This window comes from Artibeus jamaicensis, unplaced genomic scaffold (assembly GCF_021234435.1).
Source record: "Artibeus jamaicensis isolate MK-2021 breed Jamaican fruit bat unplaced genomic scaffold, CSHL_Jam_final contig_233, whole genome shotgun sequence".
NCBI lineage: Eukaryota > Metazoa > Chordata > Mammalia > Chiroptera > Phyllostomidae > Artibeus > Artibeus jamaicensis.
Genome location: NW_026521486.1, coordinates 22,026,296 through 22,052,134, shown reverse-complemented (window position 1 = coordinate 22,052,134; position 25,839 = coordinate 22,026,296). Strand labels below are relative to the sequence as shown.

At 37.0% G+C, this 25,839-nt stretch overlaps 1 protein-coding gene and 1 pseudogene across 1 annotated transcript; both read left to right on the top strand.

The window, feature by feature from the left end:
* The first annotated feature begins 31 nt into the window (after positions 1 to 31).
* Positions 32 to 25,554, top strand: CD163 (CD163 molecule). Its single transcript, XM_037167812.2, has 17 exons — positions 32 to 174; positions 1,513 to 1,599; positions 2,613 to 2,933; positions 5,872 to 6,192; positions 9,186 to 9,506; positions 10,116 to 10,436; positions 12,212 to 12,526; positions 12,624 to 12,938; positions 13,316 to 13,408; positions 13,490 to 13,804; positions 14,921 to 15,238; positions 15,908 to 16,216; positions 16,819 to 16,842; positions 17,044 to 17,151; positions 18,328 to 18,423; positions 19,272 to 19,387; positions 25,348 to 25,554. Exons 1-16 carry the CDS (start codon positions 129 to 131, stop codon positions 19,355 to 19,357), a joined length of 3,396 nt encoding a protein of 1,131 aa, XP_037023707.2. The 5' UTR covers positions 32 to 128; the 3' UTR covers positions 19,358 to 19,387; positions 25,348 to 25,554.
* On the top strand, positions 22,905 to 23,017 carry LOC119065759 (uncharacterized; annotated as a pseudogene).
* Positions 25,555 to 25,839: the final 285 nt, after the last annotated feature.

Below are 25,839 nucleotides of genomic sequence, written 5' to 3'. Positions count from 1 at the left end.
CCTCCATTATGTAGCCTTATGATTCTTTGTGGAAGTGAGATGATTTTTAGAATTCTCAGTGGTCCTCTCTTTCGGAGAACATTTCTAGGGACTAACACAAAAGGATTAAAAAATCATAGGACTTTGGAATGCACAAATTCAGAATGGTTCCACATGAAAACTCTGGATCTCCTGGTAAAAGCTTCTTATTTATTCTATATTTATTTTTTAACAGAGCAGAGCATTATCCTGACAGTCAGTGGATCTGATTTAATAGTGACTGGCATCAGGAGAGTAAGGAATGGGAAAAAGGCATTATGCTTATATGGCATTACCTCTCATCAATCGTAGATTCTAAATAGAAGATACACGATAGAGATTAGATTTGCTATCAGTTTTGTAATACTGCTGAGATGAAATTAATGAAATTGTACTGAGTATGAAAACAATACTCGTTATAAAAGATAGAACATGTAGGAATGAGTAGTAATTGAAAGTTGAATACCTAGAAGAAATTTAGAATAACACCCTTGAGTGTCCAAATCTACTGTATGATTTAAATGGATGTGTTAAATTTATTTAGAATTTTACTTTTTTAAAGCTTTTTTAAATTGAATTATAATATGTCACATGAAAGCATAAATTGTAAGTGCAAAGTTCAGTGACTTATTCCAAAGTGAGTGCTCCATGGTTACAACAGCATTTTTACTTTTTAATTTTCATTTAATTTTTATTTATTGGCTTTAGAAAGAGAGTTGGGAAGAAGAGGGCAGGAAGAGAGAGAGAGAAGGAAACATCGACTTGTTATTTCACTTATTTATGCATTCATTGTTTGATTTTTGTATGTGCTCTGACCAGGGATCAAACCCACAAACTTGGTGTATCAGGATGATGCTCTAACCGACTGAGCTACCTGGCCAAGAAGATATCATTTTTACTTTTAAATTACTGTTAGGTTAGTGTAGAGAGAAGAAATTAAAGTGCTAGCAGCTTTAAGAGCACTTTATGCTGTAATGGGAGATAAGATCCAATATTTGGGGTTTTCCATTGTAAACATTGTTACTTGAGTCCATCAATGTATTGTTTGGCTATTATTTAGCAGGCACTGTGTCAGGTACCGGTGAAATTATGGCCAACCTGATGGAACTTACCACATAACAATGTGGATCAGGTAGGCTTGGAGAGGAGAACATTAGTTGAATATTGCTCTGTACGTTCAGAAAAAACTGCCCACTTCTAAGTTTCATTAGTACCTTTTGAAGTTTTCAGGTTTTAAGGTTGTTCTTGCAGTTGTTTTTCTACCCCCAAATTTTATAATTATCCACCTTTAGGATATATACTAACATGTAGATTTTCAAAGCTATTTCACTGAGACTGTATGATCTTGGGTATGAATTTTTTCTGTTTGCTTTGCTATTTAAAAGAAAGGATTTTCTGTCTTTGGTGTGATCTTCTTAAATATCTGAAACCATCTACCTTTACCAAAGTCTCTTTGGGAAGACTATACTTTTGCCCTCTTTCTTTTTTTCTCAGATTTTAGAAGATGTTTTGTCCACTTGAGTCCCTTCATTATTGCTGTGATCTCAGTTCTTAGTGCCTCTCTGGTCACTGGTTCTCTTGGTGAGTACTTTGCCGAATATACTTGAAGCCTTAGACCACTCTGGCAAGAATCACTGAAAAGCATATAATTCTCCTGAAGGCTGACAGCGTCTAAAAGTATACTTCATGGTCTTACAGGGTCAGATATTAAATGCACAAAATAAGAACCTAACATGACAAACACACAAAAGTGCAAGAAATAATAGCACAGTTCCCCCCCAAATAAAATAAATTCATACAGGGAATAAAAGCATTACACCTAAAAGTTTGAAATAATGTTTAACTAAAAATAGGGAACAATAGGAAGGAAGAGAAACCTCAAAATTATTTGGGACAAGAGAAAATTTTAGGAACACTTTAATAAGTTCAAGTACCAAAGCTTATCTAAAATTGTACTGATGGAGTCAAGATGCATATACCACAGTTTCTCTGTTATTTAAAACAATTATGAGGTGGTAGCTGAGACATTTGGAAGGAGTATAAGGAAGAGGGGATTTTTTTGTGGTAGAAGATAATAAGAAGGTATCTTTATCTCAACTTCCATTTAAGTAGATACATTTCTGTCAGATTTCAACTAGTTGTTTTTTTTTTAAACACAGTGTCTTTCAAACATGAAATAAGTGTAAAATTCCTTGCAATTGGTCTTTGCATCCTCACCATCAGCCTTCTTTCTACTGATCTTGGAGTTTTGTGGAAACTTACATAGCTCATCCCTTTAAAATTTTATACTATCTTACTGAAATAGTAAGCTCTCCATGTAGATTATATAAATTGACATAAAGAATATCAGCCATAAGGATATAGTATAGAATTGTGCTACTTTACTGGTTTATGCCATTGTTCAATTTGAAGCTTGTGATACCAATATTTGTATTTGAATTCCTATGAAATAGTATTCTCTTATTGCACCATGGATGGGTCCAGGAATGTTTCTCAAACCTGGATTTGGAAAATAAATAGGTAATCTAAAGAATAATAATTCTCTACTTTCTCTTTGGATCTTGACCAATCACTGCCTTTACCCACTGTTGCAGGGGGAACTGACAAGGAGCTGAGATTAATGGATGGTGAAAACAAATGCACTGGGAGAGTGGAGATGAAAGTCCAAGAAGAATGGGGAACTGTGTGTAATAATGGCTGGGACATGGATGAAGTCTCTGTGATTTGTAGGCAGCTAGGATGTCCAACTGCTATCAAAGCTACTGGATGGACTAATTCCAGTGCAGGCTCTGGGCGCATTTGGATGGATCATGTTCTCTGTCGAGGGAACGAATCAGCTCTCTGGGACTGCAAACATGACGGATGGGGAAAACATAACTGCACTCACCAACAGGATGCTGGAGTAACCTGCTCAGGTAGGACCTGAGAAGTCAAACTCTTGATGTGAAATGCTTTAGGGGAAAAAATACGTAGATGGGCTAAAAACACGAAAGGAGCCAGTTTTCTGCATGCAATCAAGTCCACGTATAAAATTACCCAAGCCATTACTAAAAGACCAGGAAACACATGACAAAGCTCATATTAAAAAATAAGTTAAAAGAGATTTCGAACACTTCTATCAATGAGGAAGTGACTAGCTTTAATTTTATATGCAGTAATCCTACTATGACCTTCTAGTTCTACGTAAAAAATCATGATATCTAAGTTAATTTCTTGTCTTCTTTCCCAGTGAAATGCTGCTTTAATGCACTGACTCATAAATTATTAACTTTTCATCCTCTCACTGATAATCAATTTACTGAATCAAGAAATAAACATTTTAAATACTTATTTTTTATGGAGGAAGATTGTATCACAAAGTATAATTGCTTCTTCCAGTGGTATTTTTTTTAATACTCACCCATGGACATGCTCATTGAATTTGGGGAGAGGGGAAGAGAGGGAGAGAAAGATCAATGTAAGAGAGAAACATCAACCAGTTGCCTCTCGTATGCTCCTCTACTGTGGACTGAACCTGCAATCTAAGCATGTGCCCTGACCAGGAATCGAACCCACAACTCTTTGGTTTAATGGGACGACTCTCCAACCAACTAAGTCACACCATCCAGGGATATATTGTGGTTTTAATTTATAAAACATTTTATGTTTTATCTCAGTTGTCCTTACTATAATTAATAAAACCATCTCAAACCTTTCTGCTGACAAATCCTAAGGTCAACTTTCTTACCCAATTTAGATTCCTGGGCTTCTCATTTCTTCTTGCTCACTTCATGGAACTTTATGCAGCCTTCTCACCTCCCAGCCTCATTCTTAGAGACTGTCCTCCATAGGACTGATTTTAGAAAGAACTTACTTCCACCCAGGCATTGTGGTATAATGGGAACAACTCAGGCTAGTACCTAGAAAAATACAGGACTAAATTCCAGCTCAGCCCCTCCTTAATGCCATTATTTTGAGCAAGTTGTTAAATCTTTCTAAACTTCAATTCCTGAGAACTAGATGAGAGAACAAACAAAAAGCTACTGATACACTGGTGTTAAGAATTAAAGTTAGGTTTCTCATGGGTTACTGCTTCTCATTACCTTGACAATTTAGTTCTCTTCTCTTTCTCCCTTTTCCCCTCTTCTCTCTTCCCCCTTCTCCCCTCATTTTCCCTTTCACTTCCTCCTCCACCTTCCCCCTCCTCCCGCTCCTCCTCCTCCTCCTTCTTCTGGTCTTTTATGTTAATCATGCAGTGAAAAGCAATAGTAACATGTACATCAAACATCTACAGCAAAGTTAAAAACATCATAAATCTTGCCAAGCTCTCATCATAATTATTGCTCTTTTTAGAGTTGACTTTCTAAGCTAAGAAACAGCACACAGTGCTTTTAACTCATTTTCTATTTTTATTAATGCCTCAGAACGAAGTTACTCAGACTTGCTTTTACAAGTTTACACATATAAAGCTCCAACTGGTGCATAATAATAGCAGTGCATAACAACTCAATTAACTAGTCTCCTGTGATTTCAGAGATTCTCCACTCTGATTAATGCTTAATCTTCAGAGCCTCTGCCTCCTGAGAGATTTTATCACTACATACCAGGGGCAATACAGCCTAACAGTAAGGAGAATAGACTCTGGTGCTACACTGCTTTTTCTTTGCCCCTACATCCTAAGTGTTTGATCCTTTGCTAATTATCTAACCCCAGTTTTCTTATCTGTAAAGTATTATTAATTTTTCATGATCAAAAATCTTGTTAAGTAGAGGTCTTTGCCTGGAGTTTAGAGCTTTTAAAATTGAATTGCTTTTCCAAAAGGTGCCTTCTAAATATTTTGACAAAATAAACTGGTTTTGTTTTTCATGTGTCCCAAAATTTCATTGCAAATCTCCTTTCCTTGGGTATCTTAGTCCTCGCAGAAAATCTAACAGAAAGTGTATAGAGAATACTTTGTTAATGAAAAAGCTGTTCTTTGCTAAAAATGATACCAGATACTTTGAAGATGGAAAAATAAAAACCTTTGAACTGGAAATGGATAAGAAATGAATTATTTTAATAAATTTTTGTCCTCAATTTTTAATAATCTGGTATACCACAGGGTGCTCTTGCATTATGCATGCTTATGCATTTTATTTTTGCTTTTTCCTGTTTTCTAACTCCAAGTTCAACTTTAGACAACTATTCGAGCTCTGAATTGTTTGCAAGTAAAGATTAAAATAAAGATTTTAAATGTTCAACAAATTACCAATTTGGCTCTTTTACTATTTTGTATGTGAGCCAATTTTATTTTTTTTCAAGTTTAATTTTTTTCAATTTAATTGTTGTTCAAGCAGTTGTCTCCCTTTTACCACCCCACTTCCCCAGACCCCAGCTGTCCGCTTCCCACTCTTGATCCCATCCCCCTTTAGTTTTGTCCATGTGTCCTTCATAGATGTTTCTGAAAACCCTTCCCCCTTTTCCTCCCATTATTTCCTCTAACCTCCTGTTTGGTTACTGTCAGTTTGCCACGGTAATCAAAACAGCCTGGCACTGGCATAAGATCAAGTTTTTTGTGAATATATACTTTGAGCCAATTTTATTATTTCTACAAAAGAAGAGCATTTATTCTGTCCTAGTAGAGGAAGAAAAAAACCCAGAAAGTAAATTTAATCTGTAAAACAATTTTCATGGTAAGTACATGTAGATAAAAGTTCTCATTGTTAGTTTATTTTTAAAAGATTAAAATTCTCCAATAAATAAGAGTGGGCAGCATCTGAAAAGAGGTACTATATTAAGGAAAGCATGAACATTTAAGTGTCTTGAGGAATCTTATTTTCTAAAATTACTTCTGAGTGAATAGCATTTTGAACTCTGGCCATTTCTTTGTCCTAGATGGATCTGATTTGGAGATGAGGCTGGTGAATGGAGGAAACCGGTGTTCAGGAAGAATAGAAGTCAAATTCCAAGGACGATGGGGAACAGTGTGTGATGATAACTTCAATAGAGATCATGCTTCTGTGGTTTGTAAACAGCTTGAATGTGGAAGTGCTATCAGTTACTCTGGTTCAGCTAATTTTGGAGAAGGCTCTGGGCCAATCTGGTTTGATGATCTTGTATGCAATGGAAATGAGTCAGCTCTCTGGAACTGCAAACACCAAGGATGGGGAAAGCATAACTGTGATCATGCTGAGGATGCCGGAGTGATTTGCTTAAGTAAGGACTGATCTGGGTTTGTTCTGTTCTCCAAGAAAGGGTAAAAAAAAAAGAGGGGTTGGTAAGAGTCTGCTTTCTTTGTCACTTTATCATTACCTAATTTCAGGTTCCAGTTCTCATACCCGAGGAGTTTTTAAGGTAACCGATATTAAAATAGATTAGAAGAGAAGGATGAACAGTGAAATTGAGATTCAAGTAATGAGGATTGAAGGAGGGGTTTAAACAAGAGTTAGATCCATCCCTGGATAGGTAGCTCAGTTGGTTAGAGAGTCCTCCCTATACATCAAGGCTGCTGTGATCCATGATCAACCAATGAATGCATAATTAAGTGGAACAACAAATTGATCTTTCCCCCTCTCTCCATTCCTTTCTTTCTAAAATCAATAAATAAAAAGTTTTAAAAAATAGTTCTATCTCCTTTCTCCACCAAAAAGCAAGGAAGAAAGAAAAGAAAAGAAGAAATAATTTAACTAGTAAATTTTTCTTTCTGGATGATTGTAAAAGCAAGTCGCCACTTCCAACGCCCCCACACTACCACCCTTCTTGTTATCCTCTACCTACAAATGTCCCTTCTTTAGCCACACTAACCCATCTCCTCCCAAATTATTAGTTCAAATTTACAGAGTCAAATGATTAAACAAAATTATTATTTTTCTATTGAAATCTCATTTATGTTACTACTATGGTATCAGTATAATAAGCAGGCACTGTGTCTGTCTACAAACATTCATACTTGATCAGGGGACAGGGATAATGGATTTGTATGTGCAGCAATGACATTCCATTTTTTTTCATTTGAGTTCTTTTTTTTTATTGTTCTTGGAGACAGCAAGTAAAATTGTCTCCATTTTCCCCCCACCCCAGCCATCCCCACCTCCCATCCTCAATCCTACCCCACTTTGGCTTTGTCCATGTGTCCTTTATACACGTTCCTTGACCACCCTTTCCCCTTTCCCCCCAATATGCCCTCCCACCTCCCCTCTGGTTACTTTCAGTTTCTTCTTTATTTCAATGTCTCTGGTTATATTTTGCTTGCTTGTTTGTTTTGTTGATTGGGTTCCACTGAATTTGTAGTTTGAAGAAGACCTAGTACATCTTGAACTCCAAGGAATGTTTAGGAAAATATAGTTAGAATAAAAATGTCTATTCCTTGTCCCTTCCTTGTCTATTTTTATAGCCTTTGTTTTAAAGTCTATTTTGTCTGATATAAATATTGCTACGCCAGACTTTTTTCATTTCAATTTGCATGAAATATCTTTTTCCATTCCTTTATTTTAAGACTGTATGTGTCTTTTAATCTGAAGTGGATCTCTTGTAGACAGCATATTTATGGGTCTTGTTTTCTTATCATTTACCCATCCTATGACTTTAACTTCATAATTTACATTTAAAGTAATTATGATAAGCATGTAGTTATTGCTATTTCATTAATGATTTTCTGATTGTTTTTGCAGTTCTCTATTTCATTCTTATTATCTTGTTCACTTTCTTGTATGTTAATGACTTGTTATAGTGTTATGTTTGAATTTCTTTCTCCTTATTTTTTGTATATTTATAATAGATTTTTGGGTTTTGGTTGCCATTTGCTTCATATATACCAAGCAATGTTTATATTAAAAGTCTATTTTAAATTAATGATTGCTTAAATTCAGATGCATTCTGAAATCACTACTTTCTTATTTACCTGTCTACATTTTTGTTTTTGTTATTATTTTTTACTCCTTTTATGTGTGTTTGTGTGTTACTCTTTTTGTTTTTTGTTATTGTAATTACAATAGGTGAGTTACTTCTAGAGCCTTTTGGGTGGGGCTACTATGGTGGCCAAGTTCATCTGCCACTTGTGCCTTTCTTGGAACTCTTGATAGAACCTACAAAGTGATCTGTTTCTTTGTTGCCACTTGTGCTGTGCATGGAGGTGCCTGGAAGGGATGCAAACTGGGGCCATATGCCAGTTTGGCCAGGCTTGTGTCCCCTTAGTTGAAGTTACAATGTAGTGCAAGGCTGGCCACCACTTATATGAAGCTTGGGGCCACCTGGAAGAAGTTACAATGCAGACCGAGACCATTCACCACTTGTACTAGGTTTGTGACCCCTTAGCAAGCTGAGGTTAACTGCAACTACTGTTCATTTGGAGTTTGTGGACCTTTACGCAATTTGGGTAAATTTTGCATTGAGAGTCAAGGTAGTCCACTTGTGTGGAATCATTGGAAAAGGCTCAGGCCAGAGAAGTGAGTTGGGGGGGGGTCTCAGGAAATCACCAGGGCACAGAATAGTGTTAGCCAGATTATTGGAGAACACAGACTTTATGCCCACCTGCATCTGGCTGGCAGGGTGGATAGAGAGTGCAACAAAGGAACATCCATTCCCAGAGAGAGTTGGGGGAACTCTCTAGCTCTCATGTGAAATTCAATTTAGTTCTCCCCATATATCCCTGGAGCTTTTCAAGATGCTTCCTTTGCACTGAAGCTTAGAGTTATTGAGACTGTGAGTGAGTGAGTCTGTATACAGACATTTTTGACCTGCAGTGCTTCAGTCTCTGGCAGCTCATTGTCTTTCGTGGACACAATATTCTCTAGTTTTCATAGTCAAATGTTGTGGGGACTCCTCTCCTCAACACTGATGGCCTGAGTTGGGAAGCACAAAATGGGTCTGGGACCCTTCACTCCTCAGGGGTCTTCTGCAGCCAAAATATCCCTCTAATTCTTTTTTAAATGTCCCTCTGATTCTTAACTGCCACATTGTGAGTGTGGGACATACCCATTTTGCATCTCCATCCCTCTTACCAATCTTCACATGGCTTCTTTATATCCTTGGTTATAGGACTTCTATTTAATGAGTTTCAGGTGTTTCTCAATGATGGCTGTTCTCTAATTTAGTTGTAATTTGATGTAATCATAGGAGGAGGTAAGCACAGACTTTACCTACTTTGCCACCTTGACCAGAGGTCTCTTGTTGTTTCTTTGTCATTGACTTGTTTTGTGTCCCTTTTACAGATGGAGCAGATCTGAGCCTGAGAGTGGTAGATGGAGTCAATAAATGTTCAGGAAGATTAGAAGTGAAATTCCAAGGAGAATGGGGGACAGTGTGTGATGATGGCTGGGATAGCAATGATGCTGCTGTGGCATGTGGGCAACTTGGATGCCCAACTGCCATCACTGGCATTGGTCGAGTTAATGCCAGTGAAGGAATTGGACACATTTGGCTTGACAGTGTTTCCTGCCTTGGACATGAATCTGCTATTTGGCAATGCAGACATCATGAATGGGGAAGGCATTATTGCAATCATAATGAGGATGCTGGTGTCACATGCTCTGGTAAGTTAGAACAAACAAAAAAAGCGGAGAAGGAAGAACCTATATTTTTTAGGAGTAAGAATAGGTATGAGATGTGAAAGACAGAAATATCTAATAACCTCTTTTTTAGGAATTGTTTTAGAGTTGTGATGAATCTTTAACATATTTCTTTTCGTCATTAAAATAGTAGTTTATTTTAAACGACAATCTTCAAGCACAAAACTGCTCAGGCATTATGATGATTTCAGTCATCTCTGAATCTATGTATACACATTTATTTATTTGACTACTTTAGGGGGTTGTCTGACTCAGTTTTCTGTAATAATTATTCTAACTGCCGTTAAGTTCTAAATCTACCTAGAGCTCTGAGACACAAAATTATAAAGCTCTTTTTAAAACATATCTGTCTTGTCCTTATTTTTCTGCCACTGACAATTTGTGTTAAAACTTGGAACTATAATCCCATTTCTAACCAAATTTATGATCTATACTGTCTGTGAGAAAAGCCATCAGATAGGTAAGCCATAATTTCCAGTGTCTTGGTATCTAGAAAGGATCAAGATTTAAAAAAATCCTTTGGAAGTTAACCTCTACATGTATCTATAGCCTAAGTTTTTGTTTCTTTTGCAGATGGATCAGATCTGGATCTGAGACTTGTAGGAGGAGGCAGCCGCTGTGCTGGGACAGTGGAGGTGGAAATTCAGAAACTAGTAGGAAAAGTGTGTGACAGATTCTGGGGAATGAGAGAAGCTGATGTGGTTTGCAGGCAGCTGGGATGTGGATCTGCACTCAAATCATCCTATCAAAGTTATTCCAAAATTAAGCCATCAAACATGTGGTTCTTTGTAAGCAGCTGTAATGGAAATGAAACTTCTCTTTGGAACTGCAAGAATTGGCAGTGGGGTGGACTTACCTGTGATCATTATGAAGAAGCCAAAGTTACCTGCTCAGGTAAGACTTTTAAATGTGTTAAGAAGCTTTATTTCAGGTTGAGAAGTGCATCATAAGTAGATAGAAAAGTTTCTGCATATGTACAGAATCATGGAAAAGCGTACTACCCCTAGGCATCTTTAGGCTGGGGTATCAGGTATGATTGATAAAGTAATAGATATTAAGTCTTTTAAGGTAATATCATAGAATATTTTAAAGTATGCTGACTTATTAGTGTTTATTATCTCTCCTTAATTTTAATAGATAGGAGATATTGGGGAATTTACCAAAGTTCTGTGTATGCAATTTCCTCAAAAGAAAAATTGTGATAACAAAACCACCTACCTTAGAGGAATTATACATCCAATGATCAATAAATAGTTATGATTATTGTCAGTAGCATTAGTATTATCTGTCTTCACTGATAGACTGAGCTCTGTAATAGAATTTTAAACCCACCTAAATGCCTAAAATATCACAGGTGCATAGTAATATTTGTTGATAAGATAAATTATTATAGAAATAGTAAAGAAACATTGAATTACCTTGAAGACAAAGAAATCATGTGAAAATACTTGAAATGTAATTAATATAGTTGTGATCATGTCATAGATTTATTAGAAAAAGAATTTAGAAGCAAAGAGACCACTTAGGAAGCTATTACAGGGACTACGTGACATATGATGATAAATTACATGAAAGCAATAGCAACAATATGCAGAAGAAATGTGCTGGAGGACTGACAGAGATTGGTGACTCTCTTAATGTGCAGGGTTATTGTGAGAATGAGATCCTAGAGTCTGCAATAATCTGCTTACTTTCAAATCCCAGCCTTTTTCTAACTTGCTGTATGAATTTAGCAAATTACTATACCTGTTTATTTTATTATTTGCAAAATTGGAATGATATTAATAACTATTCCCCAAGGCAACTGTAAGAGTAAAATGATGTTTGTTAAAAACTTAATAAAATTCCATATTAGTAGGTACTCAATGTTCACTACTATCACTATTATATTTAAGGAAGATGAAGAAGTGGCTTAATTTCAGGTCATTCTAATTTGGTCTAGATACCATTAATTGAATAAAGAATGCAGTGGGCATTCAATGCATAATTTATTCAATTTTGAATACCCTGAGGTCCAGATGTCTGAGTAGATATGTTTATGAATATAAATTTAAAAAGAAAGGTATAGATGAAAAATTGCATTGGCAGTTAAGAGATGTCCATTGATAAGATGATAGTTGAGGGTAGAACCTTCAATCAGGGATTTCATGAAAGGTTCTGTCAGGCAGAAAGGAGGAGAAATAAGTATCTCACATATAAAATGCAACAGATAACAAAGGGGGAAAGGAGGTCTGATGTTTATTTTGAAAACAAGAACTATATAAAAAGTCTTTTCATAAAACCACTTGAAAAGGTTGGGGCCAACCCCAGATAACATTAGGTGGACTGAGTATAGGGCTAAAAGATAGAGTGTTTACATATTATCTCTGGTTGCCAATGCTATGAACAACACAGGGAAAATGTAGAAAGGGAAAAGTTATAGGGCCTCCAGGAGTGGTTGGCTTCAGGAGGCAGAGTTTCAGAATTCTCTCAGATGAATTGATCTAATGAGGAATAGGGGAGTCTAGAATTTGCTATGCCAAATTCTAGACAGAAAAGCCAAAAGGAATGAGTGTGGAAAATCACTCAGCACTGTGGTTCCCTTTCTTATTCTTCACTTCCTTCCTCGCTTCCAACATGAAGGAAAATCTTTGAATTGTGTTATCTCTCACTGAAACATTATTTTTCAGCCCACAGGGAACCCAGACTGGTTGGAGGGGATATTCCCTGCTCTGGTCGTGTGGAAGTAAGACACGGTAACACGTGGGGCTCTGTCTGTGACTCTGACTTCTCTCTGGAAGCTGCTGGTGTGCTGTGCAGAGAGTTACAATGCGGCACAGTCATCTCTATTCTGGGAGGAGCTTACTTTGGACAAGGAAATGGACAGATCTGGACTGAAGAATTTCTGTGCGAGGGGCATGAGTCCCATCTTTCACTCTGCCCAGTAGCACCCCGCCCAGATGGGACTTGTAGTCACAGTAGAGATGTTGGAGTAGTCTGCTCAAGTAAGACCTAGAGGACATGTTCAATTCGTTCCTTTACCTTGAAGAGAGTAGGGTTAGGTAATCACAGACATCTTTTTAAAGCCCTGTTTCCTTCCAGGATACACAGAAATCCGCTTGGTGAATGGCAAATCCCAATGTGAAGGAAGAGTGGAACTCAAGGTTCTAGGAACTTGGGGATCCCTCTGCAACTCTCACTGGGACATGGAAGATGCCCACGTTTTGTGCCAGCAGCTTAAATGTGGAGTTGCTCTTTCTACCCTAGAAGGAGCACATTTTGGGAAAGGAAATGGTCAGGTCTGGAGGCACATGTTTCACTGCAGTGGAACTGAGCAACACATGGGAGATTGCCCTGTAACTGCCCTGGGTGCATCGCTATGTTCATCAGGGCAAGTGGCCTCTGTAATCTGTTCAGGTAAGAGGATCAAGGGCAGCCAGTGATGAGCCTCTCCGATGGTGGTGTGCGATAAGGGCTGATGTACATATAGGGGTGAAGAGCAAAAGTAAAAGGGAAAGATCCATTGTGAGGGGTCATGAGAAATATACTAGAATATCAACCTCATTTGTCTTTTCAGAGAAAGTGTAAACTTAATGTTCATGGACCTCATAGTTATCTAGAGGTTACCATGTGCCAGCCCTCCTCAAAGCACCTGATTAATTCCCTGTCTGGTTGACTCACCCGCCTTCCTTTTTCTCTAAAGCTGTGTTTATCGTCAGCTCATTTATCTAACACATCATCTGGCCTCCCTTCCTCACCTTACTTTGTATGACTGAGTACTTTGATGTCTGCAGGAAACCAGAGTCAGACACTATCTCCATGCAATTCATCATCTTTGAACCCAACAAGATCTCCCACTCCAGAAGAAAGTGCTGTTGCCTGCATAGGTGAGAATCAGTGATCAATCTATAAAAGTTGTCTCAATCTATAGGAATGCATTTTATTAATATTTTACTTTCTCTTTCCAGCAAGTGGTCAACTTCGCCTAGTAAATGGAGGTGGTCGCTGTGCTGGGAGAATAGAGGTCTATCATGAGGGCTCCTGGGGCACCATCTGTGATGACAACTGGGACCTGAGCAATGCCCATGTGGTGTGCAGACAGCTGGGCTGTGGAGTGGCCATTAATGCCACTGGTTCTGCTTATTTTGGGGAAGGAACAGGGCCCATCTTGCTGGACGAGGTAAACTGTAATGGAAAAGAAGCTCGTATTTGGCAATGCCCTTCACATGGCTGGGGACGGCACAATTGCAGGCATAAAGAAGATGCAGGAGTTATCTGCTCAGGTAAGTCTGCATATAACCTCTGGTCACAATTATGAATGAAAAGACTGAGGTCAGACAAAGGGTAGTGGGGGATATTAATCTGTGAGAATTCCCTGAAAAGTAGGTACAAAGAAAATTATTGTGAGAGTCAGGGTCCCAGAAGTATAGATTTTAATAATTAATGCTAGCAACCAAGGTGCTATAAAGTCAGAAGGGGAAAAATTCAGAAATGATCTTACATATCACAAAAATAACAACAAAACTAATAATGAAAAGTTTTTTAATAAATATATTTGGAGCTGAATATTGGGTAAGGATTCAGTGCACCACTCAATAATCACTGTATTAATAAAGAAGTAGATTTAAAGGGACAAGAAGAAATATATCAGCACTACATTCTACAGGGAAAAAGAAAATTACCATTCCCAAGTAATTTTTTATGACAGGTAATAAGAAATTTTTTGTCATGGGAACAAAAATTACCATAAGAGGCCATTGATCTTGTTTTGTATACATGGCAGGCTTTAGAAACTATTGTGAAGTGGAAAATTGTGCTCAGCTGTTATATATTGGGAAAAACAGTATTATGATTTGAGAACTTAGGGAAATAAAGTATTCTATATGTCAGTAGTGTTTTCAATATGACTTACACTTAATAACACAAATTTAGGAGAGAACATACGCAGCGAAACTGTGACATGTCAGAAAGGAAAATATTACATTTTAAGGTAATATACACAAAGTCTTAGTTTTAGTGCCTGAATATCTCACTAAATTTTAACTGTCAAGGACAGTTGTAAAAAAATGAATGGAATACTATTATTGAGGATAAAATATAGTAATTTAAGGAGAAAATCCAAAATATATAATTAGTAAAGGGCTTTGAGAATCAACTTAGAATCATTGGTGGCATTCTAAAGAGGTACCCGAGTACAAAACCCAAGACTACAAAAGCAGAAATATAGAACAAATACTATATTTTACTTAAATCTACTAAATCACCCAGAAGTTAAAGGATTATTACTAATTGATATAGCATACCTTTTTTTGAAGTTATTCTCACATCACAGTAAAGGGAGGGAGACTTGTGAATCGTCAGAGAATATGTGAAACTACTAACTCTGTATTTCACCCCAGAGTTCATGTCTCTGAGACTGAGCAGTGAAAACAGCAGAGAGACCTGTACGGGGCGTCTGGAAATCTTTTACAATGGAGCTTGGGGCAGCATTGGCAAGAGTAACATGTCTCCAACCACTGTGGAGGTGGTATGCAGGCAGCTGGGCTGTGCAGACAAAGGGAGCATCATCCCGGCATCCTCAACTAAAACATCCAGGCACATGTGGGTGGACAATGTTCAGTGTCCAAAAGGACCTGACACATTGTGGAAGTGTCCATCATCTCCATGGAAGCAGGGACTGCCAAACCCCTCAGAGGAGACCTGGATCACATGTGCCAGTGAGTATTTGTTGGCCTATATGAAAATTCCATTCTGCGACTCCACTAGCATCTTTTGATCCCCTTAAGTAGAAATGAGTACTCTAGTTAAAACCGATTCTACCCGGATGGGATCATTTGTTTTATTTAATTTGACCTATATATTTCCAAGATCAGATATCATTTTTTCCAAAGAATATTTGTACTCCCCATGGTATAAATGTAAACAAATGAGGAGCAGAATATATGTGGTTCAGTATTTGACTATTGAATGGCCTACCTCACCTTTCCAATTTTTCTTTCAAATATTATCTTGCTATACTAATGTAAAGAGAGAAGCAGTCATTCCCCTTTCTCCATCTTCTTAAGCTGGAAGGAGACTTTTAGGTACCTGGCAATCTCCCAAGCTCTTTTCTATTTGAGAAAAATAAACATTATGCAATGTTAACATTATTCTTTTGATGTTTCCTGAGTCATACTAATGTTCTTATCTCCAGTATGAAATATTTTGCTGAAAGGACATGTACTTTCATGAAAAAATAAATTTTGTTGAAATATTTTTAAATGCACATTAAATAGCAAAGTTGTAAAATAGAGTTTTAAAAAGTGTTTCAACTATCTCTTTCCCCTGTGACCTCTTAGGAGTTTTTGTCTTCTCAGAAATGACCTAGGGGGTCTCTGATTTTTCAGACAAGATAAGACTTCAAGAAGGAAACACTACTTGTTCTGGACGCGTGGAGATCTGGCATGGAGGTTCCTGGGGGACAGTGTGTGATGACTCCTGGGACCTTAACAATGCTCAGGTGGTGTGTCGACAACTGGGCTGTGGCTCAGCTCTGAAGGCACTAAAAGAGGCGGCGTTTGGTCACGGGACTGGGCCCATATGGCTCAATGAAGTGAAGTGCAAAGGAAATGAATCTTCCTTGTGGGACTGTCCTGCCAAATCCTGGGGACACAGTGACTGTGGGCACAAGGAGGATGCCGCTGTGATATGCTCAGGTAAGTGGCAGTATATTGGATTAAGCTTGGAATCTCAGGCAGCAAAGAAGGGGCAGGAAGTCAAGTTCATTGTGTAAAGGTTGGATATGTCAACACAGGGGTCTTGTGGGGAGAGAATCATGATGTTTCAGTTTGAAGAAATGATGAAAATATTTGTTGTTCTACATTGCCCTTCACCAAGGAAAAGCATATTATTTACCTGTGTCCCTGTGCGGAGAGAAATAAGTGAAAGAGACCATAAGTTTAGGTGGGAACAAGTAGTTTCCTTGGTTGAGAAGCACTAAAGATTAACATAAAAAATTAAAATTTAAAAAATTCAATAAAATATATATTTCTTAATTCGGGAAGTGGTACCCCCACCCATCCACATCTCCAGTTTGAGTTTCTTCCTCTACTTCTCATCTATCTCTTCCCCCAGTCAGTCTCCAACTCTTATAAATTCTACTTTTTAAATTAAATTTGTTGGGGTAAAATTATATTAAATTAAATTTAAATTTATTGGCTAATAACAGTATCTAAGCTTTAAGTATACAGAAATAGAAATATTTGTTCTATATATCACTATTGGAATTAAGTCTCCTTCTTCTCTTTTTCTTCTACAGGCGAAGAACCACCAAAAGCTTCAGGTATATCATGGGGTTTATGAGCATGGGACCAATTGTCTGCATTATTTAGAATCCTTCTTGTTAACAGACTTTAGATCAGAAGTTCTGAAGATAAGAAATTCACTTCAGCAATTCTGAACCAGACCTAAGAAAGGGGTAGTAATTAGAGACCCAGTTCTTTTAGCTCTGACCTCATTTCTTGTCATATTTACTTGTTCTTAGGTCACACACTCCTTGTCGTATTTGGAGTCCTGGGGGTCATTGTGTTGGCTGGTCTCATCGCGCTCCTCTTGTGGACTAAGAAGCGAAGACAGCTACAGCAGCTTACAGGTCTGAGGCAAATCATAGTCTCTCTAATGTTTTATGAGATGAGAATATTCTTGGAATTAAAAAAAATTACATTTGAGTATCAAATAGCCAGAAAGCTGGAGCCTACAAGAGGCTTAAGCAGTTTCTCAAAAAGGAGGGAGCAAGATTTCAGAAAAGAAAAAGGGCTTTGGTTGTATTAATGATTCTTACATTCCATCTTTATATTTAAGTGTGACAGTATAGAATTGATTATTTAGAATACATATGCTTATATAGCTTAAGGTGAACCTTTTACTGCTCATTTATTTGCCCTTACTATGTACTTATTACTGATTTTACTGTTCTGTCTAGCAGTGTGCCTAGGATCTGATGATACTGTCATGGATAATCAAATGTTGTTGTTGTTGTTGTTGTCTTAGTAGAATTTCAAGTATAGTGAAAGATATGTATATATACAAATAAATTGCAATGTAGTATTATACATTCATATAAATAAGGGAAAAAGTGACACAGAGAATGACTAACTGAAAGGACAAGGGGAGTATCAGGCTTCTAGGAGGCACTTGAGACAAATTTTGAAAACAAAGGTCAAAGAACTGGATGAAGTGCATTACAGGGAAAGAGAAAGCTATGGACAAGTAAAGAGAAATTTAAAGGATGCAACATTTGCTGTTTCAGGGGGAAGTAAAAGTTGAGCTCAAGGAAAGAAGCTAGTGATAAAGCTGAAGAAGAGAGAAGAGATTATGAAGTTCTATATTCCATGATAAGTGAATAGTCACTAAAAAGTATTATATAGGCAAATGCAAAAGTCAGGCAGCCTCTGGAAAGTTCTGTTTGACAACAGGATGTATGAGGGATTGAAGGAGGACCACATTATTGATGAGGATAGCATTTTGAAATAGTTGGAATGAAAGATGGAAAAAACTTTATAATGAGACGGAAGGGGAGATAGATTTTAGAAAGATTTTAGAAAAAGTTCCAATGAATTTGAAAAAAAAAAAGCTGGCTGCCTTGAGGGAAGAAACTGGGTTGTTCTACGAAGGTAGTAGGTTTAGCTTGGTAGTGGAATGGGATGGAAACAAGACAAGGGTATGAATGAAGACTGGGTATGTTTGCACTGGTAGGAAAAAGCATAGAGAGGAAGAGAAAAATTTATTATTATTTTGCTGATTTCTAACTTATGATATCTCATGTCAGTTTCTTTGAGAGGACAGAATTTTATTCACCAAGTTCAATACCAGGAGATGAATTCCAGCCTGAAAGCAGATGATCAGGACCCGCTGAATTTCTCAGGTCTGTGGGTTCTTTAAAGAATATAGCCTTGGGGTTCAGGCCAGTATCTGCATCTGAGGCTGAAGCATTCTACTTGGCATAGCAGTGGAAAGAAATCTCAGACGAGTAGTAATAGGAAGCTTATGATGCATATAAGGAATAAGGCGGGCATAACTAAAAATAATTCTTAGAGAACATAAAACTTGTAATCATGGGGAGCCCACTGGCTAAGAGGTCTATGTTTCTGATAAAAGTACAGAGTCATATAGTAGAATATTATGACTTGGGCCTCATTTTATTAAAGCACAAATTAAATCTCCTAAAGTGTAGTTTAACTTTTCCTATATCTCTTAATGGTTTCTTCTATTCCCGTTCCTGTTACTTTCCTTTCTCTAACTTAATATTTACCATATTTCCCTAAAATTCTAAAAGCTTGAACTTTCTATATCTTTATCCCATCAGAAGCCAGCACTATTGACAGGACTAGCCTTATTTACCATTACGTAATGCTTTCCTTGTCCTCCAACTTCTGTTTAGCACCAGTGCACTGATTCTGCTTCTGGGAAGTATAATTTGCTGATTTGGAAAAAATATCCCAATAGCTTCTTACTCCAAGAAGGCTCAATGCCTTCTCAATAGTCCTTACCCTCTAACAGGGCCTGCCTTACTTCTTCAGGCCAAGGGATTTGTATTTGCTGCAACTATGTCTGGAACACATTCAAGGAATGGGAAAGACCTTATGTGCCCCCAAATTACACTTGTTTGCCTTCCTAATCATAGATAGTGGTTTTAAATGTTCAAAGACCTTCTAAGGCACTTAAGGGAAAATCCGACGTATCTCCCAGTAATCGTTTTTTTTTTTCTTTTAGAAAATTTCAATGAGTCAGATGGTGTTAATTCGGCTGGACTAATTTCCACATCCAAAGATTTAGGGGACCATTCTGAAGTACACTGAAAAGGAAAATGAGAATTATAGCCCAGTGAGGTAAGTGAGGAAAATTTATTCATCATCATTTTAAAGAAGTACATTCCTTTGGAAAATTGATAATTCTTATAGTATTAGAAAGAATGTATATACACATATATTTCCATATAGATTATTATATGTTTATGTATAACATTCATATATAGAATATATAACAGATTTTATTACTATGACTTGTTCATCTTTCAGTTGCATATATATTCTAAGCCATGACAATGTTCTATCATGGAGCTAAAAAGACACTGGATAAATAAATATGAGCAAATCTTTTACAGATATTATGGGGGTCATTTCAGGAAAGAAATAATACATATTTATGGTTGTATAATGCTATGTTAAGTATAAGATGCTAAAGGAATATAGAAAGTTTGCTTAAGAAAGTTTGGGGAGATTGGGAAGAAGATGTAATGTTCAAGTTAAACATGAGATGACTAAATGTAGACTATTTTAGGGCAAGGACAAAATATGTACAAAATATGAAGGTATAAAAGAGAAGTACACCTTAGGGAAAGATAAGTTTTTCATTCAAAAAACATATATTGAACATATTTATGGAGACAAGTGGAATGCTGTGCGCTGAGGTACAAAAATTAAAGATGCTATTAACAGAGACAAGATTGTTTAATGAAATAAGTAGAAATACGGAGAGGTTATGTGAAGAGAGGGGAAGTGATGAGAACCTAAGATGAAAAGGCTGTACAGAGCCCTACAATGAATGGTCTTATCTGCTACATTTTATGTTTATATCAAATTTTAGGGGCTTTTTCATTTTATAATTTTATAATTTGCTTTTATGATGAAAGTATAACAATAAAAAAAATAAGGGAAGAAATTTGCTAAGTTAGACTTCAAAAAGAAAAGATGGTGTCTACGGCCATACCACCCTGAACGCACCCAATCTCATCTGATCTCCGAAGCTAAGCAGGGTCAGGCCTGGTTAGTACTTGGATGGGAGAAAAGATGGTGAAATGAGTTAGTGGGTACATTTTCTATATACATTTAGAAATGATACATAACAAAGGAAGGGTTTTATAGAAATAGTATATATGAATATAAGAAAAACAGATTGAACCAAACAATAAAAATTGGAACCTTAAAATTATATAACTGTAAAGTATTAATATCATATAGACACAGAGAACACTTGCAACTTGTATATTTAATGAAAAAAGTAAATATTTATATGTAAATTTTATACATACATATATATCTTAGCAGTTGTTTAGACAAAGACAATATCTAATGGATAATTGGGAAAACCGTGAAAAGACAACTTATTAAAAAAATGAATTTCAGCCCTGACAGGTGTGCCTCAGTTGGATGGGGGTCATCCTGCAAAGTGAAAGGTTGCTAGTTCTTTTCCAAACAGGGTACACACATACTTATTTGGGTTGTGGATTCAGTCCAGGTTGGGGCACATGTGGGAAGCAACCATTCAATGTTTCTCCCATCTATGTTTGTCACCCTCACTTTCTCCCTCCCTTCCCTCTCTGTAAAAATAAATAAATACAATTTTTAAAAGAACACATGGACAAAACCAAAGGGGGGTAAGATCAATAGTGGGAAGTGGGGATGGCTGGAGTGGGGGAGAAATCAAGACAACTGTACTTGGACGACAATAAAAAATGTGAAAAATAAAATAAAAGATAGAGAAACTAAAAAAATTCAATCTTATAAAAATATGAATTCCAAATGACAAATACACATTTTAAAATGCTCAAATTCACCAGTATGTATGGGCAATTAAAATTTATGACTAATGATTGTATGTCACTTTATATAAATAGATTTTTATGAATTTGACCCTAAAGGCAAAGGAAGTAAAGACAAAAATAAATGAATGTTATTATATCAAGCTAAAAAGCTCCTGCACAGCAAAAGAAACCATCAACAAAACAAAAAAAGCAGCCAACCAAATGGAAGATGATATTTGCTAACAACAACACCACATAGGGTTAATATCCAAAATACATAAAGAACTCCAACAACTCAACAACAAACAATCGATTTAAACAATGGACAAAGGATATGAACAAACACTTCTCCCATGAAGACATATGAGTGGCCAACAGATACATGGAAAGATGTTCAACTTCACTAGTTATTGGGAAAATGCAAATCAAAACTACAATGAGATACTACCTCACACATATTTGAATGGCTATTATCAACAAGACAAGTAACAACAATTGTTGGGGAAGTTATAGAGGAAAAAGAATCCTCATTCACTGCTAGTGAGAATGTAAACTGGTACAGCCACTATGGAAAACAATATGGAGTTTTCTTAAACAATTAAGAATAAAGTTACCATACAATGCAGCAATTCCTCTCCTGGGTATCTACCTGAACATTTTGAAAACATTTATTTGCAAAGAGATATGCATTCCAATGTTCATTACAGCACCATCCACAGTGGCCAAGACATGCAAACAACCAAAGTGTCCTCTGATAAATAATTGGAAAAAGAAGATGTGGTACATATATACAATAGAATACTACTCAGTCATAAGAAAAGATGAAAGCCTGTCATTTGCAACTACATGGATGGACCCTGAGATTATTATGCTAAGTGAAGTAAGTCGGGGAAAAAAGCTAAGGACCATATGACTTCACTCATATATGGGATATAAAACTGAAACTCATAGACAGGGATGACAGTATGGTGGTTACAAGAGGAAAGTGGATGGGCAAGTAGTAAAGGGTGAAGGGAGGTGAGGAAGATGATTTGACTTTGGGTGGTGGACACACAATGCAATATACACAAAATGTATCATAGAAACCTACACTTGAACCGACATAATCTTATTAACCAATGTCACCACAATAAATTTAATTTAAAATCAATATAAAAAATAAAACAAAATACGAAGAAAAAATAAAATCCTGAAATTCACCAGTACGTCTGGGCAATTCAAATTATGTCTCATGATGATATGTCACTTTACATCAATCAGAGCAATAAAATTTAAAAGCACCAATGTTTATTGCTAGTGGGAATACAGAAAAAATGTAATTTTGAACATAGCTATTGGAAATAAGAAGTGTTGTAGCCTTTGGGAAAAGCAACCTGGAAACTTCTACTTAAAAATTTTAAAAATACTTCACAGATCTATCGACCCAATGACTCTACCACTGAGAATTTTTTCCAGTCAGATAAATATACTGGTATGTAAGAACATATATAATGTTCTTTTCTGCAGTGTTCTTAGTAGAAGTAAAAGTTGGAAACAAAGTGGCAATCAATCAGGTAATGGCAACCAGGCCAATCACCTGAATGGCAATCAATCAGGTAATGTTTGGAAAATTATGGTGCGGACAGCTAAGAAAGGGAAAAAAATCACCCATAAAATGTGATAATATTCCATCCATGTGCTCATCTTATTGAATATGTATTTAAATATAATGTTTGTGTCTATGATATTATACATGTATATGTATAAAGAAATATTTGTAAATTCTACCACTATTATAAACTGAGGACAATGAATGACTTTTGATTTATAATCTCAAACACATGATTGCTTCTCATCATTTTGGCTAAGATCATGTGTAGTATCTGTTCTTATCAGTTTATAATCTCAAACACATGAATATTATTATGGCATAATAAATAATGCTCAAACAACTTTTTCCTTAAAGAGTAAACACTTACAGATAACTGTTCCAGAATTATTTAGAGATATTTTTTCGATTTTAAATGCTTATTTATTTATTTATTTATTTTATTGATTATGCCATTACAGTTGTTCTATTCCCCCCTTCATTCCCCTCCACCCTGCATCCCCTACCCCTACCATTCCCCCCCCCTTTAGTTTATGACCATGTGTCTCAAGTTTTTTGGATTCTATATTTCCCATACTATTCTTGCCCTCCCCCTATCTATTTTCTACCTACCGTCTATGCTACTTGTTTTCTGTACCTTCTCCCCCCTTCTCCCACTCCCCTGTTGCTAACCCTCCATGAGATCTTCATTTCTATGGTTCTGCTCCTAATCTAGCTGTCCTTTTAGCTTGCTTTTGTTTTAGATGTGGTTGTTAAAAACTGTGCATTTGCTGTCCTTTCACTGTTCATCTTTTTTATCTTCTTTTTCTTAGATGAGTCCCTTTAATATTTCATAGAAAAGGGGTTGGTGATGATGAACTCCTTGAATTTGGTCTTATCTGAGAAGCACTTTTATCTGCCCTTCCATTCTAAATGAAAGTTTTGCTGGATAGAGCAATCTTGGTCGTACTGTAGATCTTTGGATTTCATGACTTGGAATACCTCTTTCCAGCTCCTTTTTGCCTGTAAGATCTCTTTTGAGAAATCAGCTGACAGTCCGATGAGGACTCCTTTGTAGGTGACTGTCCCCTTAGGTCTTGCTGCTTCTAGGATTCTCTCTTTCATTTTAATCTTGGCTAATGTAATTATGATGTGCCTTGGTGTGTTCCTTCTTGGGTCCAACTTCTTTGGGACTCTCTGACCTTCCTGGATTTCCTGGAAGTCTATTTCCTTTGCCAGATTGGTAAATTCTCCTTTATTATTTGTTCAAATAAGTTTTCCACTGGTGGCTGTTCCTTTCCCCCTTCTGGTATCCCTATAATTCAGATATTGGAGCGTTTAAAGATGTCCTGGAGGTTCCTAAGTCTCTTCTCATTTTTTTGAATTCTTGTTTCTTCCTTCTTTTCTGGTTGGTCATTTTTATCCTCCTTCTGGTCCACTCTTCTGATTTGAGTCCCAGTTTCCTTTCCATTACTATTGGTTTCCTGTGCATTTCCTTTCATTTCAATTAGTTTAGCCTTCATATGTTCCTCTAATTTGTGACTAAAATCAACCAGTTCTGAGAGCATCCTGATCGCCAGTGTTTTGAACTGTGCATCTGAAAGTTTTGCTATTTCTTCATCACTTAGATTTATGGGCTCTGGGGCTTTGAAATCTTCTTGAGCCATTTTTGGTCTGTTCTTGCCCATTAAGTATGAGGAGCGAAGCCTTAGGGGTGGGGCAGGGCCTCCAGGGTGGGGTCGCTGGGTTGTGACGCTGTAAGTGGGGGCAGGGGCGGGGCCAGAGCCGGGAAATGGCGGCCTTCTCTGGTGCCTCTGGTCGCTGGAAGGTGCTCCGTCCCATCTCACTGCCCACTCCCTCGCCGGTCTATCTGTGCAGGAACTCGCCAGCACAGTCAACCCGCCGCCCTTCGCCCTCACCGGATCCTCCGGTAGCTCACTGGGTCAGGCTCACTAGGTCGCTCACTGGGTCTGCCCTTTGCAACCCCACACCTGGGATCTGCATGCCTGAGTCCGTCTGACCGAGTTTTCCTGTGCAACCCCGCTCCACCAGCTGCTGGTTTCACCCCTTACCGGTCAGGCTGAAGAATTTGTTGTTATCAGACTTCCAAAAAGTTCAGTTTTCTGTGTTCTGGTTATGTTTTCTATTGCTAATATTTTGTTGTCTCTAAACTTGGTTGTGTGAGAAAGCACGGTATCTCCACCTATGCCTCCATCTTAGCGGAAGTCCTATTTATTTATTTTTAGAGAGAGGGGAAGGGAAGGAGAAAGAGGGGGAGAGAGACATCAATGTGTGGTTGCCTCTCATGTGTCCTCTACTGGTGACCTGGCTCACAACCCAGGCATGTGCCCTGACTGGGAATCAAACCAGTGACCCTTTGCTTCACAGCCCCATGCTCAGTCCACTGAGCCAGGGCTTAAATGCTTTTTTAAAATAATTATTTAATTATATTAAAAATAGCATTTCTGGGCACCACGGCAGTTCTATGTGATAGAAATAATCCTTATGTATACTGAAGTGTGAAGATTGTTGCATTTAAGTTTTCCGTTCAGGAAAACAATGTGCTTTTGAATGTATGTGAGTGAGTGTGTGTGGAGTAATGTAATAAATTACATTATATTATATTATAATGCAATTCTTCTAAGCATGTGCACGTGAAGAAGAAAATAACAGTTTTTCTATTTATGGATTTAATTCAGCCGTTAAGATACCTGATGAAGACCTGGACTATTGAATGGAGCAAGCATTCACCTGGTTCACTGGAGGTCACAATACAGTCCTCTTTCTCCTAGTATTCCAAAGACTGCTGCTGAATTTATAAAAATTAAATGGATGAATGTGACTGCTAAAATTGTATATAAGACTTTTGGGGAGGGTTAAATAAAAATGAATATTGCTGATTTAAACTCGTCTTAACTTCTTGTTCTTCACTGAATTTCTGAGTGAGCTTTCTGACTTTTTTAGAGTTTCATAAATATAATGAGATGTCTTTTCATTTGACAATGTTTTAATTTGCACATAATGCATGTTTTATAGTTTGGTTTAAGTAATAATTTTCTTCTTATATCAAATCAAGACAAATTTATTTTTCCTTTAGTTTTCTTTGGAAAGGGAAAGCTAGTGATTATTGAAGCATTTGTTAATAATATATGGTTACCTATGTGAGGTATGACTTTCATTCATTCTTGAAT